Source organism: Cyanistes caeruleus, chromosome 1, assembly GCF_971803275.1.
Source record: "Cyanistes caeruleus chromosome 1, bCyaCae1.hap1.1, whole genome shotgun sequence".
NCBI classification, from domain to species: Eukaryota; Metazoa; Chordata; class Aves; order Passeriformes; family Paridae; genus Cyanistes; species Cyanistes caeruleus.
Window position 1 is genome coordinate 127,968,880 of NC_141701.1, and position 18,261 is coordinate 127,987,140.

The 18,261-nt window shown below is 34.9% G+C and overlaps 1 protein-coding gene across 5 annotated transcripts in view; it reads left to right on the top strand.

Moving 5' to 3' along the window:
* The window catches only part of SLC25A13 (solute carrier family 25 member 13), a 101,745-nt gene that overhangs the window by 68,405 nt on the left and 15,079 nt on the right, over positions 1-18,261 (top strand). For all 5 annotated transcript variants that reach the window (XM_086856781.1, XM_086856770.1, XM_086856791.1 and 2 more), the window contains 3 exons: positions 3,532-3,584; positions 4,523-4,603; positions 16,673-16,813. In XM_086856781.1, coding sequence (XP_086712907.1) covers positions 3,532-3,584; positions 4,523-4,603; positions 16,673-16,813 — 275 coding nt within the window. The remainder of the gene's footprint in view (positions 1-3,531; positions 3,585-4,522; positions 4,604-16,672; positions 16,814-18,261) is intronic.

Here is an 18,261-nt window from a genome sequence, read left to right on the forward strand (position 1 = left end):
GGAAAAGACAGGGAATGCTCTTGAAGACATTGTCATCTGTGATCATTAACTGTTTAGGTGCTTGCTTGTTAGTTTTATTTCTTGTTGATGGTGCTTCTAACCCTGCAGTGGCTCCAAATGCTATCTAATTTAGATTTTAATGATTTGTTCATCATCCAGCTTCATTATTACTGATGGACTCCCATGCTAATAATGCAAAAAAGACTGTGGCAGAAGCTTTCCTTCCAAATTATGCAATGGAATACCATTTATAAAGACTGTTTCTACAAGCCTGTTTGTACCCCAAGTTCTGTCAAAGCACAACATTTTCAGGAAATACCCCATTTCCAGTCTGAGGGAGCTGTATTTGAATGGCAGCTGATGATTAATTGTCTAGTTTATCATATGAATCCTGTAATGGAAAAATGTGGCAGTATTCCATTACTGCCTTCCTATAAGATGCCCTAATGGTTTCACAGATTTTATCCTTTTATATTTTAAACCTTCAGTCACTGTTTTTTTCCTAATATGAAGGGAAAATCACATGTTACACATTGTGAAACTGAAGCTTCCCTGTTAGACGTCTGAAAAAAATACTTAGGCCAAGTAAAATTTTTGTTTTTCAGTGCCATCAGTACAGCTGGGCTGGATGAGCTGTTGTTTGTGTATTCACAATGTATTGAACTGCCTTCAGAAAATAACTTGTAGGGTGTTGCAAACTGAATGCATCTTTTGGTACTCTTTCTTGCACACACCTTCCCCTTCCCTGAGAGTCCCACTATGGCTGTGTCAAATACGAAGTGGTAATTGCTGCTAAAAAGCCTTGGATATAAAAAAGGCATTGAATAATGTGTTTACTGTGTACTATACTAGCAGGCTGCCTATGTGCAAGATATTATGCTCTGATGTTATACAAGGCATGCATTTTTAAGGTACTGTCAGACACTTCTAAGCTTGTTCTCCATCTCTGTATGTGTCATATTGCTGATCTGCTAATGCATCGTAACACTGAGAAATTCCCACTGTGTCAAGGTAACCCCAATAGAAACATGACATTTTAATATGGGGCTTTTGATGTGCTTTCTTTCTTTCAAAACTTAGCATCTTTATCATGTTTAGAAAATTTTCAGCAGTGTTTCAGGGCTCCCATCAAAACAATAAAGAAAATAAAAATTAATTTTGATGATCATAGCATATAGAATGCACAGGTACCACTTAGAGATAGGTATGAGATCAAATGAAGGGTCCCTTTGCCTTCCTAAGATGCTGGAGACAGCAGACCTATCTGGTGGCTGGTAAGGCTCTAATACCTAGTCTTAAAATTCATGCTACCTTTTATAGAACACTGTCTGCTATCTTGCTTTAGGTATATACAGCATTATCTGTAATTAAACTTACAAAGGCAGGAAAAGAGAAAAATGTGCTAAGTTTTGGTTGTTCAGTTGGGTTTTTCTGGTGTTGGGTTTTTTTTTTTAACTGCTACATATTCTATATAATCTTTCTCTTCTCTACCTCGAAGTTTTATGGAAAGCTTTGAGTTGTAATAGTCCTATTCAGATTTGAGTACAAAAGGAATGAACTAGATGAAAAAAACAGCAAAAGACTTGTGCCAAGATAAACCTCTCTTTCTTATGACTTTACAAATATTTTTACAAATGCAAAGTTTTGGGAGCTGAAAAATGGCTAAAAGGCCATTTTCACATCAGTTCAGTGAAAATGGATTTGATTCATCCTGCTAGTGTTGTTTCTAAAATTGCATAAAATTTATGGAGATCATCAACTGGACTACTTGAATAATTTTCATATATTGATATTTTAGAATGTCTTTTTCTGTGATTTATTTGATAAAATATGACTTGAAAGTCGTGGTATATATAGCTTGGGTGTAATAATATACGTATATGTGATTTTAAGATTAATGACCTTCGTGTTTGGAGTTGTATCTGCTGTATCAGACCTGCTTAATTTTACTAGATTCAGTTTAAGATTAGGTAGTGTGCTTTTAAAGTATATGGAACATATTTTTAATCTCTGAAGGTATAAAGTCATTTGCCATAATGTTTATATAAAGCCACACATGTCCTATAGCACATTGTAAATATTATAGCAGTTACAAAGATAATTTTATAATGAAAAAAATCCTGTTCATTTTATATTATTATGTTTCCCTAACAGGGCTGCAGATAATGTAATATTTAACTACATAATTCTGAATGGATTAATGTTTTTTCATTGAGGTCTCGTTTCGAGTCACTGGTACAAGTAAAACTTCTTAAGAAACTCAGATTCTGAAATTTAACTTGCTCTGAAGATTCTCCTTTGGTTTTGAGCAATTGTATATGAATTTAGTTCTCCTGTATGTTTTTGTTTGAGTATTCATTCATATGATCATAATGCACCATAGTTGTCTTGGGTAAATGTTACATGTATATGTACATCAGCTGTATGAAGACATCAGTATATAAATATGTGTTAATTCTTTATTAAGAGTATCAGTAGGAACCAGTAAAGCTGATGGATGGAAGCAGGATCAAAGAATATACTAAACCAGAGCATGTGCATTTTTCTCTGTGTTATTCTGAAATTTAGCTCTTTAAGAAAATGCTTTTCAGCAGGTTAACTTTTAGAGGTGGAAACTTTTTTTTTTTTTTTTTTTTTTTTTAATTTGAAACAAAATAAAACCATGGAGAGGTGAAAATGTCAGGCTTTGTAGGAAGTACCCAAATGTGCTTCCTGAGCTGCTAAAACAAAGAGCTCTGCACCAGGAGCTCTAGCTGTGGTGATTTTCTCACATTTTTGAATGGTGTCCTAATTTCATTATGCTGATGAATGCTTGCAACACCATTCTAGCTTCAGGCTTTGTTGGTAAACTTTGCCTATTTTTAGGCTGTGTTATTCAAGTGTTTACAAAATATTGACCATTCACTTCAAACAAGTGAAGCTGACAGTCAGAAATTCACCCTTCCAGATCTGTAGCACATCACTTCTAACAAAATAAAATAGAAAATTCAGTACCTGGGTAGAAAGCAACATAACTTCCTTTGTTTTAAGAACTGATGATTTACTTGGGAAAAGAGCTCAATGTCGTTTGAATGTTTTGCATTATTTTGATTCCAGTCTCCTTAGATCCTGCCATCTAATGCCATTGTTTTTACTAGAAAAAGGTACTGAGGTTTTGACTTTTAAAGTGGATGCATTGTGTTATCTCACAAAAATTAATTAGTTTTGATTTTGTGTGAAGATGCAGAAAATAAAAGTCAGTTTAGGACAGTACTGAAACATATTTGGCAAATCCGTATTAGTGTTTAAACATAAAATGAGCTAGTATGAATTAAAAAGAAACAAATATGTATAGACAGTAGTAGCACTTGTAGTGGTAGCACAAAGTTTGTTCTCAAAATTGAATGTTTAAGTACTCACATTATATTTAATAACACAAAATTGCTGTAAAAATCGCCTGTTTCTAGGTGCCGGTCTCTACATACATTTGTTGATTTGTTTATTTAATACCAAGTTACTCAATGCCCTGAATTCTCTATTTCCTTGTTACAGGTCTGTTACCACAGCTATTAGGAGTAGCACCAGAGAAGGCCATAAAACTTACTGTAAGTTTGTAAATTGATTTTTTTCATATTTCTCCACATTGTAAAATGCATCAAATTACAATTAGCAACTGTTAATATCTGATTTGTGAATAGTACAAGTGGCATACAAGTCTCATCCAGAGGTGGTCATGAACATTTTAAGAATCTTACTGAAAACTTAGTTTTGGTCTCACTCCAAAATATGACAAGCTCATTCAACTTGTTCAGCTCATCTGCTTGTCTCTAAGTAACACAGGCCTTTGGTTTCACTTCTTAGCAAATCAGAAGAATTATTTATTGGAGGGCTTTTGTTTTTGTATCTCCATGTGGTTCCTGTATACATGATTCTAGTGGAACAGGAGATAGATAATATGAGCAGGTAGTGAATTGTTAATAAGAAAGGAACTTGTCTGCGTGATGTTTTTTACTAAATGTTTTACTTTTATAATTTTGTTATTTCTTAAGTGTTTGAAAGGCACTTAAGAATTTCTTATTATAATTCAGTCATAGTATATTGTTTATTCACTGATTAGGTAGTATTCATCAAAGCTAGTAGTATTCATTTAAAAAAAAGGCACGTAATGCTACTAGTTGAATTGTCATTGTGTTAAAGCTTAGTATTGAACATTTTGATATTAATTTGACATTTAATTTAATTTTTTTCATATAGTGAACATTTAAAAAATATAATGTATTTTATAATTTTCTGATTTTTAAAATTACCTTATTAGTGATGATTTATTATTTGAGTAGTAAGTATTCAAATTATGCTGCAAATTCTTGTTAGAAGGAAGAGCATAACTTTAGAATATTTAATATAAAATCTAAGACTGATTTCTTTGATACCTTGTAGTTTGGTAGGTTAGTGGATGTATTTTCATTTGCACAGATTTTGCAGCTGATGAGTGTTTTCTCTGACCTTTTAATTTATGAGCTTTCATAAATGTTTGTCTTTTAAGGTTAATGATTTTGTGAGAGATAAGTTTAGGACTAAAGATGGATCTGTCCCACTGGCTGCAGAAATTCTTGCTGGTGGCTGTGTAAGTATCTTTTAATTTCCTTCATATGATATTCATGAAAGTGCAGTTTATAAGATTAATTGTGTGGACTAAGGCTTCTGTTTAACCACAGATCCGGTTCAAGAGCAGATTCTCCTAGAGCATCTCAGTTCTTTCCTAGATAGGCCATCCGTTCTTGATGAAAGGGTAAATGTTTCTGTGCATCGTGCCTTTTAACTGTGCTCTGTAGTTCTCACAGTTTGGAGTTTGTTGCCTTAATAAAGAATGTCTTTATTCATGTTGGCTGTAGCTTACGGCCTAAAGAGGATTCATGCTAACCTTTCCAGAAGTTAATAATTAGTTACTACTTTGTGGCTCCCACTCTACCACGTCACTTCTTTCCTGATGTGTTATTGCACCCACTAATTTTCACTTTTTGCAGTGATACTGGCTTTTGAAATGGCAAAGACTGCTCATGCTTCTTTGAGTTCATAGCAGACGTAGGCTGTGTAATGTTAACTCAGTGCATAATGCATTCCTGAATGTAGGCTGTATTTAAAACCCACTAAGATTTTAAGAGTGTTTTGCTTGCACAGAGTAGTATCTTAATGAACAACTAGCATATTACTGGATAAATGATAATACTTCACTACTTGGTCTAGTTCTATCTGTTCATATTACAGCTTACTGTATCTGGTGCATTGATTTGTTCAAGCAAATGTAAATACTTTAGGTAAAACTAATAGTTGTTCAAAGACTGGTGCATTTTACAGATAAAGAGCACCGTTTATTTAAAACAGCTTTGATCACTGGGGCAGAGCAATGTTGGTGTATTTTTAATCTATCTTTGTTTCTGCTGTCATAAGACAGATGAGGTCACATTTTCAAGCGGCTTCTACCTGTGTCGAAAACTACAGTGGCAGAAACTTAAAAAAAAATAAATGCTTGCATCTCAACCTCAGTAGGTGCAGAGATTTGTGCTGTATGTGCTTGCAGAAAGTGAACTACGATTACCAGCCTCAGGGTGCAGTGGCTCTGTTGCATTGCAGGCTGAGAAGCCCTGGCTTTCTGTAATTCTCAGGAGATGGGGCAGGATTTGGCTGCTGTCTCACTGCTCCTTCTGTTTGATCACTGACCTGTTGTAGACTGCCAGGTAGGATCCCCTTGTTCTGTAACTTTAGGAGCATTCAGGGAAGAAAAAAAGAAGGGGAGGGAGAGAAGAATGTGGGTCTCTAAAGCACTAAATAAAAAGCATGCTGTAAATGAAGGAAAAATGCAATAAAGCGCTTGCAGAGTAAAAAGTGTTTGCCCCTTACACTAATAAAAAGTCTCATGAACATAGCAGCCATAGAGAATTCAGCAAAATTTTCATTTAAAATGTCATTTGATCTAGAGTTTTTATTTTACAGACTGCTGTGAATTTTTTAATGCAGTACAAAAAGCACTCTTTACAGAGACCTGTCATTCATGAGAATGTTGCAGCAAGCTTTTTGCAGCAGTTCACTGTAAACGAAGGATCTGCTTTAAGAGATAGGTGGTTTGAAATGTATTTTAAATGCTGTAAATGTTGGCTTGTCCTAAATTTATATTAACAGTGAGAAGCTGCATGAAGTTGTAGCAGTAGACGTGCAGTGGCAGAATGCCCTGAGTTTTCTTTTAACTGTGGTGCTCCACTTAAGGGCATAGTTTGGTGCCAGGTAGATAGGTTGCAGCTTGTCTCTTCTGCAGGTGGTCTTTGGGTTCTTTTGTAATTTTAAACCTAATTTAGACTAGCGACTCTCATTACCAGCGTTGCCTAGGTTTTTTGGGCTGAATTTTTCTCTCAAGGTGTAAATATATGTGTTAAATATGAGATGCCAAAGACATGCTTTTTCCTCTAGCTTTCAGGATTGCATTGGCCTAACTTTTTGTCCCCATTTAAGCCATCATGAAACCTGTGATTTCTCTGTGGAAGCAGCACGGACAATATTGAATGCTCGAAAATTGTCAGTCTTGGATTTTTACCTCATTTCACAATGTAGTAATCGCTTATGTGGGAGGCAAGAAGACAGCAGGGCATGATGTGTTAAAGTCTGAAAAGGGGAGGCCAACTAAGATGAATTTTCTAAGACACCTGTCCTATGACCTTTCCGCTTTCCACATCTAATTCTCAGCTGGGATTGTGTTACAAACACAGATTTAAATTTTTCTTCTTCGGTGCTTCTGTTTCCTTGGAGTGTATTCACTGTTTAAGCAAGAGCTGAGTGCTGGGATGCATGCTAGTTTGTAATGTTTTAAATAGCAGCTCTGTGAATACGGTATAGTAATAGTACCTAGGGAAGGGAGGACAAGCAGATACTTGGATAGTTTGGGTTGTTCAGTAACACAAAGGGCTTTGAAGGGGTCAGTATCACCTGAGTAGCTCCACTCTGCTGTTTGCCCAACCATTGCCAGGCGTTGACTTTTAAGTCTCCAAGGAGTTCACTTTGCATCATAATTACTGTGAATTAGTACACATGGCTGACTTTTGCACTTGTAACTAAAGCTGATTGTTTCATTGAACAAGTCTTTTTCTGTTTTGTAAACTGTTTTCTCTCCTGAAAAAAAAAAAAGAAAGAAAGAAGAAAAGAAAATAGATCTTTTATTTCATGACCTTGTGACACTTAATTCAGTTAACAGCCTGTTTCATAGCTTTTTATTACGTGAAGATGAAAGCGATAGGTGGGTTGAGTTGGTTTTTTTTTTTAGAGACCCCCAAGAATATAATTAAAAGTATAACCTTTATACTTAAGGAAGGCTGTTATGTAAATTACTGACACAAGATTTCCATCTCCTTTGTTTGTAAGAAAATTTCCTAACGACTGTAGTATTTGTTACCCATAAAAATGCATGTAGCTTTCAGATTTGCACAATGCCTGACACCCACCACGAACTCTGATCTCTGCTGCGCATTTTGGACTCTCATCACTCATGCAAATCCTATATAGCCCTTACCATTATGAGGCTAGTAAAAAGCTTCAGTTTCAAGGCATAGTGTAATGATGCTGTAGAGCTAAGATCTGCTGAGCATCTTAACCACAAAGCTGACTTTACCTTATTGAATTAAAATGGGCACAGATATGCTAGGTTTGATTTCTGCTAGTGCTATAACTTACCTTCGGAGTTCCTTAATAAAAGGATGTGTAAGCTGTAAGTACAACTTGAAATATTTTCTTTACAGTGGCAATAATCTTGACATTTCTGGAAGCTTTACTCAATGGTGTTTTACTTCATTTTATATCTTAAATAAAAATTAAGTCATACCAAGTTTAACTGTTTGCTTTTTTTAATCTTAATTCACTTACAGGCATCTGTTGAAAGTAACCTTTTTTTTGTATAGCATTATATATTCTTATTTTTTGAGTTTTATTAACACATGGAAAACTCTGTAAAAATGTAATAAATACTATAATATTTGGGGTTTTGAGACATTATCTTTAATACTAACTTCTTAGGTGAGACAGTAATTTTGCGTAGTACCTTTAATAAAGCAATTCAACATTTAATGAAAAATTTACATTTGTGTAATTGGGAAGGAGATTAAATGAGCAAAATAAAGAGTGATTTAAAACATAAAAGAATACTAAGAAAAACAGAAGCAGGATTATAGCATGACTAAAAAGAAATCGCTATATAATGTATGTTGCCTTGTCTGCATATATTAATACAATGATATCGGTAAGTAGGAGGCGTAATTTTCAGCAGTAAAAGAGAATTACATTTTGCTTTATTAACCTTTCCTTCTGCTCTCCCTTCTCCTTCTGAGCACACAGTCTTTTCCTTCCCAGCTGCTCAGTGTGTGCTCACTATTAGCCAGCTTAAATCATATAGCACAATACAATTACAGATCCCATACAGATCTGCTTTTGTTTAAATTGTCAAGGCAATTTTAAGCATATTTCAAGAGACTTTATACTAATCAGTATAAAGTAAAAATGTATTGGACCTGCTTGGGCAGCCTCAACTCTGCTATGGAACATAAAAATTAGATACAGTTAAGATGGATGCAAAATCCTGCCCAGAATTAATTTTTATAAAGGAGTATGATGTGAAATTCCATGAGAATTGTGCCAAATAACAGATCCAATGCAAATAGTTTTATTAAGTATTATTAAAACATTTATTTTATGTTTCAGAGTACTAAAGATAAGTCCACATCTGAGCTGCATTTTCTTTGTGGCATTGCAGTGGAGACAGAGGGTATATAAACTGCAATTCCCATATTTAGATCTCTTACTTGCAAAAATTCAGACATTTGGAAGTTGTGGACTAAAGGAGACTGAAGTTGCCATTCTTGTTTCATTATTATGAAACCTAAATATATTAACACTTTACTTTATTTGGCTAGGGAAGCAGAGCTGTGGGTAGAATTAAACTGCACAGTATATATGCCAGGGAAAAAAAATACCTGCATGTATATCTGGGAGGGAAAAAAAAATGCAAACAACTGCTGTCACACAGAAAAGTTTTGGTCTAATTTATTGAGATAGTTAAATGAGAAGATGGTCATCTTGATGACCTTTGACAGCAAATGCCATATGTCTCTTGAGCACTTTGCAGATTATTCTCAGAGGTCTGTTCTCCCAGTGGTTGGGGATCCTTTACTTTCAAGGGGAGTTCTGCCTGCTTGTGTATTCCAAACTTTCATGTCTGCTTTAAGGAAAACTTCAGAATCTCCTAATGCATGCATTTTTCCTTTGATTAAATTTAAAGCTATTTTTTTGTGCATAAAATTGATGTTCAGTAAATTATTTAGATTTAAATTCTGTTTAACTTAATGAATATAATGTAACTGAATATACTATAATTAATTAGGTATTTTAAAACTGTAGTGTTGTTCTCTGGACTACTGTAAGTCTGGTTATTTTCATCATGCTGAAAATAATTTAAACTAATTGTAAATTTTTGGTAAAAAAATTCCAACTAGATCTCGACTTAAATTTTACTTCACATTTGCAAACTCACTGTATTTCAACACTGCTCTGTTTTAATTGTCTCTGATAAATTTTCATCCAATTTTAGATTTAAGCCTTACGATGAGGTTTGGGAAGGCAACATACAGTAACATGATAGCCCTTTCCAAGAGGTACCAAAGTGTGGGAAAGTTAGTGGTATAAAGTTCCTGCTTCTCTTTGACTTCACCCCATATTTCCTTGCAGGTTTGGATGTTTTTAAAATAACAGCTTGCTGAATTTTTCAGTCATACCTACTTAAACTAGTCTTTCCCCAAATCAGTAATGAGTTTTGAAGATTTTCCTTTTGCATTAGTTAATCTAAATTTAATGTTTTTCTTTTTCCATAATGAGTTAGAGATACTTTCCCATTTTGCTTTTCCTCTCATCTTTATTTTCATTTTCTTTCCACCTGAAAAACCAAGAGAGGGAAAATTTTTCAAACTGTAGAATGAGGAGGGATGCCTAGGTTTAGGGTGATAGTTTTCTGATTCCAGAACTAAACAATTCTGTATGCTTTAAAAATCCATTTTTCTCAGCAAACTTACTTAATATTAATTCAATTTGAATGTTACTCTTTTTTTCTCCTGTTATATTAGAAATAATGACTGCAAAGTTTTACATGAACGCACACTGCAGTTTAATACACGGATTTGTTTTGACAATTATATTTTATTACATATCCCTTTCTCCTTGTACTTCTTTTACTGGCAGTAAAATATTACAGTGTTTACCAGTGAAGGTTCAAAAAAACCCCAAATCCAAAAACAAAGGCTAGAACTCAAATCAGGAATTAAAATCTAGCTTTCAGTGAGAAAAAGGAAGATATTTATGATGTCACAGTAATTTATGATGTGACCAAGAAATAATGGGTCACAGTTTTAATACAGCTACCATACCTTAGGACTTGAAAGGTCTGTAAATCATTAAATGATTCTACAGCTAGTCAAAATAGACAAGTTGAACAGACAGAACCAAACGTTAACAGATTTGACAGGTCTGTAAGTTAATTGCTTTTATAATGCCAATCAAGTAGGCTCCACTTTGATTTTTTGGCTAGGCTTCTGAGAAGTGAATTACCTATAACATGGAAAATAACCCACAATTTCAATTTGTTTCCCATTGCAGACTTGGTCAGTGCTTATAAACAAACCATACTCCTTTTTGTTTCTGTTTAGACAGGTCATTAATATTCTATTGTACGACAGTCCTCACAACTTGTATCTGACTCTTGGAAATCCAGTGCAGTAGCAGGAATGTACTTCTGTTCAGACTAATTGCAATTCTATTTATGAGCACTTTTATGCGAGGATTTGGCAGAACTTGCTTTACATTTTATGTACTTTTGGACATTAGCAAGACTGTGATTCTGGCAGCGTTTGCTGTTTGAGCTGTACAAAGTAAAACCATAGCCAGACCAAGGGAAGGCTGTCCTCCGAATACAAGAAAGATTAGCTAGAGAAAAACAGAATTCTTCCTGAGCAGCATGAAAGCTGTTTCTGTGATAGGCTGATCAGGGTAGTGAAAAGCAGATGATTGAGGCCTCAGGAAATCTAGTGATCTAAAAAAAAAGGTATTTACTATATGAACTCCCATTGCTAAAGAGCATTATCAGAATGCTGTGTAGATAGGACCATAGATGAGAGAACACAAAATAGCATGAGATGGCTCATCTAGATTTTTGAGGCCTGGCTTTATGGAATGAAAAGGTAACATAGAACTAAGCTTTTGAGAACCCTCTTGCTTGGGTCTTGACTTACAGTACCACAAAATTAAGGTTATCACCTTTCAGATCTGTAAGAGAAACAGTCACTTTGGACTGCTCTCTGTTACTTGGGACCTTTTCTGGTAACAGGAGAGTCCATAGTGAAATCCTCTCTGCAGCAGTTCGGCAGAATTCATCTGATCCTCTTGGGACCTACTGCCATGCAAACACCAAGATTTTTAGAGGTAGTTCGAAGCACTGCAGTGGCACTCTGTAAATCTGGCTTTTAAGCCCTGCTCTGTTGTTGAGTTGGGGTGTGATTTTGTGGTAAATCATTGAACAGTTCTTTGCCTTAGTTGCCCTTTATTATACAATGGGGATGGTAATTCTTCCATTCTTGAAATCATCGGTACATTTTTAATTTAATTTTTCTTCATGACAAAGAGCAATCTTTATTTAGTGGTCTACTTTAGGAACCTTGACTTTAATTAGGATTAATGGATGCTAGGAAGTGCACACGAAAACAAGCTGCATCTGACAACTGAGAGTATAGTATGCAGTAGGACTGAATATGATAAACAGTTGACTAAAAATCTTGGAATTTGATCTGCTTGTCTTTTGTAGATTAAACAAGTAGCCAAGACATTGTAGACAATTTCTTTAGCAGAGGTTGATTTTTGGTAATTGTATAATATATTGCTTATGTATTTTTATGATTGCCATTAATTGCTATAATTACTATCCCTGGGTGATATTGTTGAAAAAACATTAACACTTTAATAGCAATAGTAATACTTTCTTCATACATGAAACCATAAAAGGGAATATGTGATAAGATGGATGGGATGCAGAAGAAAGATCTTAGGCTGACCCTAAAAGAGAGCAGGAAAGGGGATATGGTTGGAAATAGGTAATAAGGTTAATTAGAGGAATAAGAACATTCAGTAGCACTGAAAAGAAAATAATCTAGTACTTTCTTCTGGAATGGAAAACACAGAATCTCCTTCTTTAATTGCAAGCTGCATTCCCTTCAGAACATACACCAGAGCTTTCAAATGGAGATGTGAAAGCTCGAGGAGAGTTGTGTCTGGTGTGCTCATTTCTTAATCTCATAAGGACACAAAAAGCAGTTATATTTAAAAGAACAGGAATTTCTTCTCTCAGTGTAATGAGGGGGGTGAAAAATCTGTTTATTTTCCAGTAAGTTTATTGCAGAGTGATTTGGACACATGAAGAAATAGAAAACGTTTAGACTTCTTAAACTGAAGTATTGTTAAGTGGTTACTACTAAACCAAATTTTTTTAATTACAGAGTGGGCTTTATTTCTCCCCGGACAAAAAAACCCAACCAATCCTCAACTATTTCTACTTCTTCCTTCTGTTCAGTAAAGCAGGAAAGTAGCAGGAGTCATGATAGACAGTAGTGTATTACTGTGCAAGACTATACTGCCATCGAGAGGTGTTGGGTGATATCATACTGATAGCAGAGGTGAAGAACTGCTAAAATGGGAAAAAAACCAGCTTATTTTTAAAAATCCACATGTGTATGGGTGCATAGCTAGATGACTTTGTTAAAGGACATTTAAAGCATGTAGATTTCTAGTTACGCATGTATGAATTGTTCTTGGATGACAGTGATATTTCCCATTTATTTTATTTGTTTTAAATCAAACAAGACCGTAAGTGCTTGTGGTTAGGTCAAACATTAAATTCTTTCAGTATAATATAAGCCCTTTGTGGGCCCTTAGAGATAATTATCTATGCAGTACCTCTGGCTATCTACACATATAAATAACTCAAAATTGTAGTTTAATCACATGATAAAAACTGAAAAATTATAGAGTTACTTATACAGTCAGATCATTTGTTTAAAAAATGATTGGAAGGTGTGATAAAGAATTCAGAGTTGAGGGTATTCAAATTTGTAACTTCAGTACAGCAAAATCTGTATTACTGGGAAGCATCTGCATTAAACAGTTTATGTATTTGCACTTAGCTGAGAAACCATTGAACTTGAGTAACCTGAGCTTAAATGGTGTTTATTCAAGACAAAAAAAAAAAAAAAAAAAAAAAAAAAAAAAAAAAGTTTTCAAATTCTTCCCTTTGGGAGCTTATTTCAAAATTTTATAATTAAATGCATTTTTAACTGCAAAAGCTAGCAAACCAGAAGGCAGTATTCTTCAATTTTTGGCCAAACAAAATTAATGAACAGGGTGATACAATGTGCAGAGGACGTTTTGTCTTTTTTCTCTCCATACCAGTTTATACCAGTACCTTGAAAAGACTGGAAAAAAAACCCAGATTGATGAGATTTCTTTCATTGCATTCACTATGCAAAAACTGAGGAAGAAGACAGAAGCCATGTTATTGTGATTCAAGCTACTGATTTGGAGATGAGGTTATCTAGAGACTGTTACAAGTTGTGAATGTTTGGGGGGGGTGAAATGCACACACTGGTCATACAATTAAACTGTCTGCCTCAAAACCCCTTCTTGTAAAACCAGATTCATTGCACTTTCCTCACAGAAGCACTGGGAGGAAATAAATTAATATTTATGAGACGCTTGCATTACTGTGATGATGAATAACACAATAGGAGTTACCAGTACTAGATAAGCAAGAAATCATTTCATTAGAGAGCCATCTCCGGTTTGCTTCCCCCCCATTTTGAGAGCAAGGAGCTGCAGTTACCAGCACAGATGCTCAAATAACAGAATGATCAAAGCTCCCCACCAGGCGACTGTGCTTGTTACCACTGGAACTGCCTCTGCACAGGCTGATAAACCAGCCTTCCTCTGCATCACAAGGCAGGCAGGTGGTAGAAACCCTCCTACTGAGACCTCTGTCAGGTATTGTCTGGCTCGTCGCTTGCAGTTATTCGCCGTTTGATTTTTGGAGTATATGATTGATCAAATTCAGAGTGTGACAGAGGTTGTTCAGGGAGTTCTGGGATAGTATCTGGACTGTCTGGAAACACTGGAAATGACTGGTGTCTCTCTTCAAACCTGCTGTGTGGGCAGCAAAATTGATAGTCCTTTTAGTACTGTCATGTGCATGCAGGTTTCAGTGATTTTTTAAAACTTTGAATGTATTGAGCTTGGTTGTATGAAGTGGGTAAATAATAGCATCCATGTTCTTAAATAGCAAGCTGAAGCAGAGGAAGTCCTGTGTGATTTAGCCAGAGCAGCAAACGTCTAATGCTGGAAGTGTCAACACAGCCAGGCTGGCCATGCAAACACAGGCATTTATATGTGCTAGCACCTGAAGTATTTCCCATCTGTTTGTATTGAAATTATATTGTATGGAAATAATTTGTCTTTATTCTTCTTTAAAAACAGAGATACCTTTCTACTTCCTTTCTTTATAATGGCATTCACTTATAAACATTTTAATGGATTTTTAAAATTATTCCATGTTTTGGTGCGCTAATAGTAGTAATGATACTAATTTTGTGCTAATACCTAATTTTGTTGTAATCTTTTAAAATTTAATATGGTTTTCCTGTAGTGAAAATTAAAGGAACATTTCTCACGTAGTCATGGCATAATGAACTGCAGGAATATTATACTGAGGGAATGTAGTTTAATTCTGCTAGTAGATCAATTGATACGAGTTTTTATGTAATATGTTTTAGGGAATAACATAGAGTATAACAAACTTGCAAATTAACATTATCACCTGCAATTCAGATTTTCTAATTCTAAAGAAGAAAATATGTATGTTGGCATATGGGAGTGCCTAATAATTGTAATACCTACACCAAAATTTTTATTATATAGAAGTATGCAATTCATCAAAGAACCTTTCCAGGATTCTTTTTATTTATTTCGAGACTTTGCAAGATGAATTGACAAGTAAAAGGAAAAATTTTTTGTTTTGAATGCTTACTTATTTAACATTCAGCTTAAGTGCAAAATTTAAATCAGCATTATGTGCCAAATAATTTATCAGTCTAATTTTTGATGGCAACAAGAATGGCGGTTTTATATACATCAGGATTCTGGTTTGGTAAAAGCAGTTAAATTAAATTATTCTAATTTGAAAGTCAAAACCAGTTGAGTTACACAAGAGTATGCTTTTCCTGGTCAAAATAGGAAACACTTGGGATATTTTGGGGGTTATGTAAAGACTTTAATTTGTAACTACATTGTGTATGCTCACTCCAAGTGGTAGACAAGAATAGTTGTTTGTGTGATTTGCCATTTCTTCAGCACATTATTTGAAACATATTACTGCGTGTATTTTTTATTTTGAATGATAATTAATCTGATCTACAATTAATTTTTTTAACACTGGGATAATTTTTAAAATATTACATAATAGACATCACTACATGCAAGTGCTTTCAAATGCTTATTTTATTTTAGTCATTACCTTCTAGAACAAAGTAGTTATTTTGTTGTAGGGAGGGCGAGGTTTGCCCTTTGCATACTTCACGTGATTTCAGAACCTAGAGAAGATCACAACTGTCACACTACAGAATTACATACTTATCAGAAGTTAGAATGACATTCTGTTGAATTTGAGCCAGAAGGAGTTTGAATGAATATTTTTTAAATGCACTTAGGTAACCTTCACATACCTTTTTTCCTGGTTGCAGATTTTTAGCCCAGGATCTGTCGGTGTAGCAGAAGGGTTATGCCCTAAGTTACATGTGATGAATGAGATGGACTTTACGAGAACCAGAGGGAGTCCAAAGTGCTTTCCACCTTTGTGTTTTAAAGCAGACTTTCAGAATTGATTGAGTGGTGTCTTCCCAACAAATGGAGACTGACACATGGGAAACATTTAGCAGTTCTTGATTAAGAGAATCCTTCAGTCTGTAGACCTTCTTTTCTATAATACCTGGTACCTAAATAATGATGTAGAGGTGCTCAGACTCTTGAATCAAACAGCATTGAATGGCACTGAAACTGGTAGTTCAGAGAGTTTTTTAAAAAGCACAATATACTTGCAATTCAGTTTATTGGAATCCATGTGTTCTTTGTTATATGAACTCATGTGAAAATTGGAAAGAAATTTCTGCCAGATTTCTACTCTTCAACAGTATGTTTTCACTTTCTGTATACTGCACATTACAGCTGCTTTACTAGTTACCAGTTCTTTTTACTTCAGTACTTGTGTTACAGTGTTCTTGGCTTGTCAGTATAGCATAACTTGGTGTTGGTGAACGTGTTCTTGTAAAAAGAATTGAGCTAGCGTCTGTCTGATGTACTGCAGTGTCCTGCAATGGCTGACCTGCTTCCTCTCTGTTTTTCTGACACTCATCTCACGGGGGAGTAGGTTTCTTACCTTGTGAGGTGCACTAATACTAAAACTCTTGACTGCTAATAGCTTAACTGAGTGCAGCAAGATTGAAAATGTCTTGAATGTAACAGGATGCACACTGCAAATAATGTAGCCTGTTAATATATTGATTTCTGCTTTTAATTTCAGGCTGGAGGTTCTCAAGTAATCTTTACCAACCCACTGGAAATTGTCAAGATTCGATTGCAGGTGGCTGGAGAAATTACTACTGGTCCACGAGTTAGTGCCCTCAGTGTGTTAAGGGACTTAGGTTTCTTCGGTCTTTACAAGGTATGTTTTTAAAAAATATTAAAAATAAGCTTATTATAAAACTTTCAAATCAACATATAATTACATTGTTCTCGGAAACTTTCATGGGTGGACACAATTGTACTTTTTAAAAGAAATATTACATGATATTATATCTTAATTTTTTTCCTTTTTGATTAAGGGAAGAAACTGTCTCATCTTTTTGAGCATATGGTTTTTGTAAATCTTACTGAGATTTCTTACTTCAGCATGTTTAAGGTTCATTGAGTATTAGTTTGTGATTCCTGATATTCTGCCTGCTGTAAAAAAAAAGCTTATTTTCATCTGCTACATGATATAGGGCTTACCGTTTTGGAACTTTGCTTTTACTTTCTGTGTTTCATTCAGGAACTTTCCCAGATGTCATCATTCATTTGGTGATGGGAATTAATTGCAGCACAATAATAGTGAAGAAGTACAGACAGTGGGAGCCCAGCATAAAAATAAACTAAAGCAAGCTTCCCCTAGCTTCTTTAGAAGAATATTACCCAAAATAATACCACAAAAAGCTGCCTTTGTGAGTGTATGCTACAGACTCCACAGTTCTGCTTGCTATATTACTGTCTTCACATAGATACATAAATACGTAGAAGTTATGTTAGGCTTAATGATGACAGCAGAAATAAAAACATCTTCTGAATGCTGAATCTAATAGGATATATGCTATAAATAATTTAAAGGATTAACATACTTTTATGATGTCTTCTACTTTTAAATGAAGGAGATTAGATATGGGGGGTTGTGAAAGGTCTTAAAGTATTTTGAGAAAGCCATAGAAACTTATTTTGAGAAACTTTGTTTCAAGTATTGAAACAAAAGTGGTAATTAATACCATATACTGCAGAGCACCGTGTGATGTTTCTTCTGACTCTGCAGCCTAAAACTCGGGGAAAAGCTTGCATACTTCCAATTTGTCCTAGGATTTCCAGTGAAGCAGGCAGTATTCCTGTTTCTTATTTACAGCACTGCAGCCATAAATTGGAGATGCTCCAAAAGACACCAAATGAACCCCATCCCCCTTCTCCCCTGTATTTAAATTCCATCTGCTTTTTTAAGCATCCAGTCTTTCTAAACTGTTCTGTTAACATTACAAAGAGGGAGTCTGCCCGCGAGAACGTGTCTGTATGTTTTGGCCTGGAGAGAAGTTGCAGGTCTGAATAGGATTTAATGGGGAGTTGTTTTTCCCTTTAAATTGACTTGCTAATTTTTTAGGCGTTTTACTGAAGCTGAGGCTATTTTGTAAACTCCTAGTAAATGGCATTATGTGTTGATCAGATTAACATTTACAACTGAAAACAGGGATTTTGTAGAGTCTGCTTCCCTGAGGCTGTGCAGGAATGGAGGTCAGCTACTGACTTTTACTTGGACTAGCAAAAAGAAAACACAAAATGAGAACCAGTGATGAACTAGTTTACTAAGGTAGCAACTTT